This window comes from Monodon monoceros, unplaced genomic scaffold (assembly GCF_005190385.1).
Source record: "Monodon monoceros isolate NGI ecotype Baffin Bay Population unplaced genomic scaffold, NGI_Narwhal_1 Super_Scaffold_22, whole genome shotgun sequence".
NCBI lineage: Eukaryota > Metazoa > Chordata > Mammalia > Artiodactyla > Monodontidae > Monodon > Monodon monoceros.
Window position 1 is genome coordinate 58,731,164 of NW_021703779.1, and position 10,800 is coordinate 58,741,963.

Sequence of the window (10,800 nt, forward strand, 5' to 3'; positions counted from 1 at the left end):
TGACTCCAAGATTTCTGGCCTGAGCAACTGGAAGAATGGACTTACACCATTGACAAAGACGGGGAAGGCTGTGAGAGGAGTAGGTGTGGGGAAACATGAGGAGCTCATTTTTCCACCTGCCAATTTCAAGATGCCTATTACCCATGTAAGAGGAGGTGGTGGGGAGGTGATTCACTCCTCCCCAAGGATGCTAGCCCACATGCTTCCCTTACAGACTCCACCCCCTCCTACATACCAGCCTTCATCTCTCTCTATCACCCCAGGAGACCCTGGTCTGAATACAGCCAAGACAGTACGGACACCAAGCCTAGATGTTTGAGAGCCTAGTGCTAGGGAACGTGGAATTGTCAGGAGCTCTGGGCCTAAGGCTCCTGGGGCTAACTAAGTCTCCGTGATTATGGAAGTCTTAGGCACAGGAAGCAAGCTCTGGGCCTGGAGGACTCTGAGGGTAAGGTGGGTAGTGCTCTTGGGGAGGGGGAGCAGCAGTAGGCTGCAGTAGAATCCACTCTGAAGGGAGCTGGGAAACAATGGGGACTCTGAAGTGATCTTCAGATCCTGAGAATATTGCCCAGCTGGATCCCGGGAGTGAGGGGAGGAGGCAGGGCTGTAGGGGAGGCTCTAGAATCTGGAATCTAGATCTCTTGGAAGAACCAGAAACCTAGATGGGGGAAACCTGGAGATCCTTGCCCAGTGAGGGTGTGGTGGATAGAAGGTAGGCGTGGAGAAAGCACTCATAGCCTGAATCCTGGACAGCTGATCACTGTGATTTTGCACAAAAGCCTCAGGTGTTTGGAGCCAGACAGACCTGAATTCAAACCCTTGTTCTTCCACGTATTAGTTGTGTCACCCTGGATACCTCTTTATGACTGAATTTCCTCATGAGTGAAATGGGGTCAATAACACCAACCTTTTAGGGTTTTCTGAATACTGAATTGGTTAATAGATGTGAAAACACTTTGTAAACCGTAAAATGCTGCTAATCTGTAAAGTACTTTGTATTATTTACTTTGCTCCCAGGGGTGAAGCTGGCCTCTTCAGAGGAGGACAAGTGTGATCTGAAGCTTGGCATACACCCAAGGGGACATTCCAGTGTCCACTAAACTAGAGAAGCCCCAGGAGGAGCCAGCTTCCTGCTCCTACTGCTTCAAGCTGGTTTAGCTCTGCCAGGTTTCTGCCAGTCCCTGGACGCAGCTGCAGCTGCCAACGCTGCCACCACTGCCGCCCAGTGGCTACTTCAGGAAAAGACCTCTCCCAACATTCCCCAATCAGAAGCTAGCTTCCGCTGACGTCACCTGGGCCAAAAGGAATGCATGCCTTCTGAAAGGCTGCAGACCAGACCCCTCTCTCCTGTGAAACTCTTCCTCACTTTCATTTCTGTGACTTTACTCTGATTCTCCTATTCCTCTGGATGTTCCTTCTGACCCCTTCCCTGGCTCCTTTTTGTCCTCTTTCCTCCAAATGTGACCCTTCCGCAACACTTACCTCCAGATCTCTTCTCTCCTCTCCTCCTTCTCCATTCCTCCACTGTTTCTTTCTCTCTCCTTCTCTCCCTCTCTCTCTCCATCCACTCTCATGATTTAACTTACAAGTTATGAGTAATTATAATGACCAATGAGATTCCAGCATACAAATCTCCCTCCAATCAAAATTTCTCTTCAATTGCCTAGGTTTTCTTTATGAAGTGAAAAGACGAGGTCGCCTGCTGAAAGTAAGGTGCAGTGTGGAGTGGAATAAGACAATCCTCACAGGCTTGATGGAAAGGAGCAGTAACCTGAAATCCTTGACAATCCAAATTTACTAATAAAATCATGGGAAAGTGACTGGTCCCATATAATTGTACCCAAGTTAGTGTTGTCCAGGTGTCTTTTCTATAGCGTTCCCTTTTAGTCTTTCTAAATGTCTGTTCTTTATCTCCAACAAGGCTATTAACAACTTTAGACTAGAGACCAGTACCACTGTGTCCGGTACCTAGGACAGCACGGGAAGTCTCTGCCTCTACCATTTGATTTGTCTGCCTCCTCTCCATCCTCCCGCACTGAGCCAGTACCGTTGTGCAGATCCCACTTAACTCTGCTGGTATGCTGTCAGCTGCAATAACAGAAAATGCCAACTCAGTTGACTTTAAAATAAGGAAATGTATTATCTAGCCTCTAAGTCCAGGAGCAGGGAGCTTTAGAGTTGATTAATTCAACAGTTCAACGATGTCATTCAAAAAATCCTGATTCTTTCCATCTTTCTGATCAGCACCCCTCAGCCTGCTGCTCAGCAACTCTCATGGTCACAAGGTGGCTGTTGCATTTTAGGCATTGCATCCAAACGTGGAAATACCACTGACAAAAGGAGAGGAAGGCCTCTCTTCCTGTGTGTTTATTTTTATCACTCAGGAAACCTTTCCCAGAATCTCCCTAGCATGCTTCCCCCCATGTCTCAGCGGCCTGAGTTTCATCATGCCTATAACTAAACCAACCACCGGCAAAAAGGATGAAATGACCATGACTGGCTGAGAGGAGCAGAGAGCCAGGTGGAGGAGGGTGGGGTACGTAAAAAAGTGGGGATTCTGCCCACAAGAAGGAAGGGAGAGATGCCTATGGAGTTGATAAACAATCCTGTCTGCTAGGATCCCTTATGGAATAACCAGCCCTTCCTCACTCAGCTATCCGGTCATCACTTCCAAACTGGAAGGACTGTCTGGGAATATCACTGGGGTGTGCAGAAATGAGGGTGGGTAAGGACCTGAAGATACCTCTCCCATCAGTCTATCACAGGGGCCAGACACTTCACCTTTAGAGATGCACTCCTTTGCCTTCTTACTCTTGCCTCCTCATAAAATGCAAATACTCTTGATCAAAATAAAACTATGGTGTCTCTCTTTGGGAGACTACTAACTGGAAAGGGACACAAGGGAATGTTCTGGGGAGCTAGAAATGTTCTATATCTTGATCTGGGTGGTGGTTACATGTATGTATACATAGCTGTAGTAGTTTCTTATTGCTGCTGTAAAAACTTACCACAGACTTGGTGCCTTAAAACACCATTTATTCTCTTACAGCTCTGGAGGTCAGAAGTCCAAGATCAGGTTCACTGGGCCAAAATCAAGGTATGAGCAGGGCTATGCCTGAACTGTGACAGCCACCCGGCAACCATGAGGGACTATAGGGAAGAATCTGTGTCCTTGCCTTTTCCAGTTTCTAGAGCTGCATTCCTCCATCTTCAAAGCCCAGACATAGCATCTGGCTGCAGTCCTCATATTGCCTTCTGTCTCTGCAGTTAAATCTCCCTCTATATCCCTCTGCTTCCCTCTTATAAACAGACTAGTGATTACATTTAGGGCCCGCCCGGATGATCCAAAATAGTCTTCCCCTCTCAGGATCCTAAATTTAATCACATCTGCAAAGTCCTGTTTTGCCATATAAGGTAACATTTATTGGTTCCAGGGATTAGGACCTGATATCCTTGGGGACGCATTATTCAGCCTTCCACAGTAGGTAAAAATTCATCAAGCTGTGCAATTAAAATTTGTGCATTTTACTTTTGCTAAATTATACCTCCGGCAAGAAATGCACATACTCCAGGAAAAGAGAGAATGATTTAAGTTCAATCGTAATAATGAATTAAAGGCCTACGGGATCTACTTCCTGTTGAGAGTACCATGGACCTGAGTTGAAAGAGGGGCTAAGCTTCAAGTGTGGGTCTGAAGACAAAAATGGGTTGAAGGCTAGTCCAAAAGTACATTCATTCTGACTTTTCACCTTCTCCATAGACACCACCCTTCTCCGCAGAGTCTGGGCTCCTAGCTGTAGCTGAAAATCCCTGAGAAGGAGAGAGTTACAATGACTAAAAGACAAGGCCCTGGGGTGCATACTAACAAGGAATGGCAAAGGCTAACTCGTTTATTTGGGCAAAGAGATTATAGGACAGCTAGCTCTCCAGTGCCCACAGTGGGGGGTGGGAGATAGGGAAGGCCCAGCCCCCTGAGCCACGGACATAGTCACCCTCTGAGGAATGGACATGCTGTCGTGGAGGGTTGAGGGCTGCATCTATGGATAGATACTAAAGCGCAGCCGGCACTGTGGTGAGGTGAGGTGGTGTAGGGTCCTGTATCCCCAGAGCTTGGATATCCTGTCTCTACATCGCCCATGTTCATGAAGCCTGGGCCTGGGCCCTATGGGAAGGACATCCAAGAAAGGAAGATTACTTTTGTTGCTACCATTGTGGGGAGTCCTGGCAGCTGCAGGACAGAAATATCTCTAATTCCATGAGTGGTCATATGAGGCGAGGGAAGCTGCTTAGAGCCTATAGCATGGACTTAGTTTTAGGGATTGGAGAGAGTCAAGGGCTGGGGGGCAGGAAAGGTTTACTTCAGGTGGGGGTGATATAGATGTCAATTGCTTTTTCCATCCACAGGCAACATCCTGCCCAGAGAACCTGCCCCTGGGCCAAGAATCCTTTGTTACCTTCCTCTCCAACAAGAAAAGAAGTTCAAGGCTCACAGACATGTGCACACAGCTCAACACACTCAGCCTCCCCTGCCCTACCCGACCCGCATGTATGGGAGATTGACTCCTGCTGTGCACATAAGCTGGGATAATCGGGTCTCTAAACATCACTTCAAGAGTCCCAAGTCCTAAGGAGTGGGGGGCTGGGGAAGGGGTGCTCTTTCCCATACCCTTGGCTTTTGTGTGGCCTGTAATAGTTGATCAAGAGATATAGAAAGACTGGAATGTGACACAAGGCTCTCCTTTCAGAATCACAAAGGCCTATGCTTTGAGCCCTCCTATTTCTATCTCTCACATTGCTTTTCTTTTAATGTCCCAGAGTCCCCTTTGATCCCGGTCCTCAGGTTCAAGGCCTCACAAGGCCAAAACCCTGTAGTTCCCTTTCTCAAGCTCCCCTGACTTTAACACCATCAGATTCAACCCCTGACTCCGGCCCTGTCCCAGCAGCAAGAGCCTGCTAATCTTTTAGCCACTAATCTTTTAGCCACTAATCTGCTTTCCAAACTCTTGGCACCTGAGCTATTTATAAAGCAGTATTTCATGCCCCCCCAGAACCCTATTCTTCTCCCCTGACCCCCACCAATCTAAAAACTCAGAGGACCTTGGGTATAAGAGGCTGGGGAGGCGAGCATAGTGACCAGAGCTGGAGACGGATGTGAGCTTCATCTTCCTCCCCAGGTAAGAGTCCAAAGTCCTCTATTTCCAGCCCATACTAGGCCCCATATCCCCTGCCCTTAGCACCCCCATCAATATATCAAGAAGCACTTGAAGGGCACCTTTCCTGACACAGCTGACAGGCACTCAGGCTGAGAGACCCTGGGAGAGACCTCTGGAAGCTCCCCTAAGCTCACCCCTCAAGCCAGATCTAATACACATCAAAGAAAAGCATTAGAGAGACATCTTCCTCTCTCTAAGTATCCCTACTCCAAGGCTTAGCACCTGGGGACATGGATGGAGATAAGGGTGGGAAAATCTGGGGAGGGTGATGAGAGCCATGAATAGGTTCAAGGAAGGCTTTCAACCCCCATACAGGTTTCTGCCACCAACAACCACGAGCATTAGGGTACCAACCTTTTCTCTCCCTCACCTTTCTCCTTTCTTAGCTGAGTGTTAAGGCCACCGTGAAGTGAACTCAGGCTCAGAATCCATTGCAGGAGCAAAGCCAGAGTCTTGGTTTTGTTCATTCATTCATTCATTCATTCGTGTATCTAACAAACATGTCTTGGTGCCTACCGTGTGCCAGGTGATGTTCAGACTCATCCAGTCCAATTCTCCTTATACTTTCCTGGATGGAGGCCTTTCTCCAGACAAATTTCTCCTCTCAAAAGGCTCTCAAGAGTGCCCCAGCTATTTCAAAATACCTCTCTCTTTCTGGAGAAAAGACAGTATGGTTAGTCAACAATTCATAAAAACTAGGGAAGGTTTTTTCCAATGTCCAGGATAGTTGAGATTACGGCTGAATAAGTAACCTTGGCACGAGGGAGAATAGGAAGCGTGGATGGTGGTGAGGTGTCTATCTAAGAAGAAAAGGTTTCATCCCACTAGGTGTGTCTGGATGGTATACCAGAGCCAGGTAAGGAGAATAGGGACCAAATGATTGAGCCTTCCCCCTTCTTTCCCTCTTGCCAGAAAAGGCTCAACATCAACGCCATGGCCAACATATCCAGGTAAGTAAGAACTCCTAATTCTCTGAATCTGTGACTTGTCACTTACCCAAACCCAAGTACTTGCCTTTGGGGTGAAGGGGTTTGCAACCTCTCTCCAACTTGTGTCTTGGACTCTATCCCAACTGCCTCCACCTTTGTGTCATTTCGCTCTCCCTGGGCCTCTTCTTTTTTTCTTTTCCAGCTCCTCCCCAATCCCACCAGTAAGATTTATTTATTATTTATTTATTTTTGGCTGCGTTGGGTCTTAGTTGCGGCACGCGGAATCTTGGTTGCGGCGCGCGGACTTCTCTCTAGTTGTGGCGTGTGGGTTTTCTCTTCTCCAGTTGTGGAGTGCAAGCTCCAGGGCACATGGGCTCTGTAGTTGTGGTGCACGGGGTCCAGAGCGCGTGGGCTCTGTAGCTTGTGGCACTCGGGCTCTCTTGTTGAGGCCCGAGAGCTCAGTAGTTGTGGCACACAGGCTTAGTTGCCCCAAGGCATGTGGGATCTTAGTTCCCTCACCAGGGATCGAACCTGCGTCCCCTGCATTGTAAGGCAGATTCTTTACCACTGGATCTCCAGAGAAGTCCCTGGGCCTCTTCTTATAATCCTAGAAATATTTCCTTTTCTCCCCCACTTCCCTTTCTCTTCTTCTCCCCTTCCCTTCTCTTCCAATCCCCCTCCCTATCCTCTGATTTTCTCCTCATAGGGTGTTTAAGAAGACCAGCTCCAATGGCAAGGTGAGAGAACCTGGCCCAGCTGGGCAAATAAGAGGGCAAAAGGGATAGGTGGGTACGTCCTTCAAGGTCTCAGGGGTTTGGGTTGGGGGCTTCAGGGGAATCTTTTCAAAGATGATTATGAGAATAACATGGGAGGTTGTTCCACAACAGCTCTCCATCTACCTGGGGAAACGGGACTTCGTGGACCATGTGGACATGGTGGAACTCATTGGTCAGTGAGTCCAAAAAGGGAAAGAGCCTGGGGAGAAGGGAATGGGGGTGAGGGAGTAAAAGAAAGCCAAGAAAGGACCATGCAGAAGAGGAGGCCAATTAAAGAGAAAAATGGGAGGAACCATTCAGGGGTCAACTTCTGTTTCATAGTCTGAGGACCTTTCCTGACCAGAGGGCCATCTCTCCCCCTCTCCACAGATGGTGTAGTCCTGGTTGACCCTGATTACTTAAAAGGTCGAAAGAGTAAGTAAAAATCCTTGTTGGTCTGTGTATGTGCCACGGACCCCAACCTAAAATGTCACACATGCCAGACAAGTAACCTGAATGAGTGGAGTGGACGAGTGGACCAGAGGGGTATAAGAAAATATAAAAGTAGTGGGAACTGTGAATGTCTTGTCTGGTGGAGGCTAACCACTGAGAATTTCAGCCCAGTGTGGCCAGATTTTCCAATTGTTAAAGAGGAACTGGAAATGAAGCTCAGAATACAACCTTGAGAGGCCCAAGGTCTGAAAAGATTCTAGTGCCCCTTCCCCAAATGATATTCAAAATAGATATATTTCTAAACATAAATGAAATTTTGTTTTTCAAGATCACACAAAATTTACATGTGTGCTGAAATTAAGTCTTTTTCTAAAATTTCTGATTTTCTCCATTACTGTTGGTGGTGCCTCTGCTTAGGCTGCCCATGGAAAGATCCAGTACACCAGAAATTCATATTTTAATGCAAATTTCCTGATTTTCAAATTTTGGCAACTAATTAAAAGATTTTTAAAGCCCTGGATAAATCAAAAATCTTTATTTTTCCATAGGCTGGATGTGACCTTCAGCCTGCCACTTTGCATTTGCTTTTTCCTTTAATTGCATATGTCTTTTCATATCTCCTTTGTGTAGGGAAACCCATTTTTTTCCATTAAAAAAATCCCAAACAAAGAAACAAACAAAACAATAACTACAGCAAGTAACAGCAAGCAACATTGCTCTGGCCACAGTATTATATATCCAGATTACACTGAAATATTGTTTTGCCACTTTTTTTTTTAATTCTTACTCTGATCCAATTAGACTGAAAATTGGGTTTGATTTGAAAAAGGCTCAGAATAAATTGATGAATACTAGTTCAGATGTAACCTTTAGATACTGTGGAATAAACCAGACTCAGTCGCTCAGATTAAACAGTGCAGATAAGCAGTCCACCCAGTTTTAAATAGCAGAGGAACTTTGGGGTATGGCCAGTAAATTAACCAACTTATTTAAGACTCTCAATTACTCTGTAGTTCTAAAACCTAAATCATTTTTTCACAGTCCTACAAAGTCTTCAGAATAACCTACAGAAAGAAATCTTTAGTTGAAAAAATGCATGTCAATCCAGGAATAAGATGTGTTTTTTTCCTTTAATTCTAATCTTCTTCATGTCCCTTAGTAGTTTTATATTATTATTCATTTAAGTTGTATATATTTAAGTTTATTCCTTAGCTACTCTATATGTTTTGTTACTTTTATGAAGATAATCTTATTTGCATCATATTTTCAAATATGCTTTTTTTTCCTTTTGAGGTGCATTTGTTGATGTGAAATATGCTTACGCTACACCCTGAATGAAAAAGGCTGTTTGTAGGGCAATATATGTTGTTGTGCGAATGAAGTGCGGTTTAACAAAAATTGATGTGGGATCTCTCTGTATTATTTCTTACAACTGCATGTGATGATCTCAAAATAAAATGTTTCATTTAAAAAAGGCAATGAGAGAGAAGTCAATAGCTAAGGTGGCCTTATGTTTAATTATAGAAACAAAGTTGGGAAGCAAATGCAACAGAAATTAACAGCAGTTATCTCTGGAATATGATGTATGATGGCAGGGCTTTGATTCTCTTTGTGTTTTCTGATTGCCACACAATTAATATGTATTGTTTATATAATAAACACAAATATAAATTAATCACTTTAAAATAGATGTTGAATTAAAAAAAAATAAAAACAAGCTATTTCCTAACACACTAAAAAAAGGATGATTCTAAGCTGCCAGAGAGCCAATAAGGTCTTGGGGGTGGGGTGATGCCCTCCCCACATGCCACAGCGGGATGTGACAGAACAATTCATCTGATTAACACCTTTACCTCAGGGGCTATTAGATACCCTTCTGCCTGGTCTCACCTGATCTTTTTCTGTCTTATTTCTCATCTCTTTCATTTCCTCCCTTCCATTGCTTCCTTCCAGCCACCTCTTTTCCTCTTTTTCTCATCTTCTCTGTTTTTTCCTTTCCTTTTTCCCCTCTTTCCTTTTCCTTTTCTTTCTCTCTCCCTTTCCCACTTTTATTGGCATAATTGGGAACCAAGGTGAATTTAATTTGTTGTATCTTTTGAAAATTGTTAAGTTTGTCTTCATTGTAGAAATATTAGAAAGTGCAGATTAAGGAGAAAAAGACTGTAATCCTCTCACCCAGAGATAATCACTAATATTTCACTTCATATTTTCTGAGCAAAAATATCTATATTTTTATTAAAAATGCTATATTATAAATAACATTTTCTAATCTTTTTTACCTATGCAATATGTAAAAATCTATAAAGTTTTAAGTTGCCTAGTAGTATATTGTATGGGTGTACCATAATATATTTAGCCAACTTCAATCGTTGGACATTTTTTGCTATGATAAACAACCCCATAAAGTACATGCTTGTATGTATTTCTTTTCATACTTGTCCAATTATTTCTTTAGACTAAATGCCTAGAAAAGGAATGAATGACCAAAGGGCAGTCACACATTTTTGAAGGTTTCTATTGCCAAATTGCCCTTTAAAATGGTTGTACCAATTAACTCTCCCTCCTGCAGGGTATGAAGTTGCCCATTGCCCCAGTCATTATAAACACTACCATTATCATTACTTTCAGTCTTTGTTGTATCTTTTGAATATAGATTCATTTTCTTTGCTTGCTCGTAATTTTAAAAGCAGATAATCTGGCTGTTTGATATTTTGATCTCTTAAAAACACAAAAATGACTTGCTTTCTACTAGTGTGTGGCTCTTGGTAGTTTTCTTTTCTTTGGGTCAGGGCTCCTGATTAAAAGTAAGATTCCCCACCCCTGTTCTAAATCTTTCCTTCTCTCAGTCTCTGTCACTGTCCTTGGACAGCTATCTTTCTGTACCCCATCCCACACCACTAGTGCACTCAAGTGACTTTCTATTTGCCCCTAATCTGAGGTACTAGCTGCAATGTATAAGTTCATTTATAACTGTTCCACTTTTCTAATATTCCCATGATCATCACCATCATCATCCACATCTAATTTAAATTTCCAAAGGGATTTCTCATACATCAACTCCTTACAACCATCCTATGAGTTAAGTTGGGCACGTATGAGACTGGGCTTTGGAGTCAGGCCTGAGTTGAAATCCTGGGCTGCCACTTAGCTGCTCTGAGCTCATTTTCTCTACCTGTAAAGTGGAGGTAATAATACTTCAGAGGATTATTGTGAGGTCCAAATAACATATGTAGAGCTCTCAGTGCAGTCCTATTATTGACAGGTGAAATAACTGAGGCTCAGACAACTCGAGGGACTTATGCAAGTCATATTCAAGCCCAAGTATTCTGACCCTAGAGAATTATGTAATGAATACCCTGTACTCACCACCTTGCTTTAAAAAGAATTACAGAATCAAACTGAAGTCTCCTGTGTATCCTTCCCTAATCCCATACTCCTTCCTCCCTCCTT

General features: G+C 44.0%; 1 protein-coding gene across 1 annotated transcript in view; it reads left to right on the plus strand.

Moving 5' to 3' along the window:
* The first annotated feature begins 5,142 nt into the window (after positions 1-5,142).
* ARR3 (arrestin 3) overlaps positions 5,143-10,800 on the plus strand; it is a 13,106-nt gene continuing 7,448 nt past the window's right edge. Inside the window, exons 1-5 of the mRNA XM_029240604.1 lie at positions 5,143-5,174; positions 6,126-6,163; positions 6,849-6,879; positions 7,030-7,090; positions 7,288-7,332. Coding sequence (XP_029096437.1) covers positions 6,147-6,163; positions 6,849-6,879; positions 7,030-7,090; positions 7,288-7,332 — 154 coding nt within the window. The 5' untranslated portion in view covers positions 5,143-5,174; positions 6,126-6,146. The remainder of the gene's footprint in view (positions 5,175-6,125; positions 6,164-6,848; positions 6,880-7,029; positions 7,091-7,287; positions 7,333-10,800) is intronic.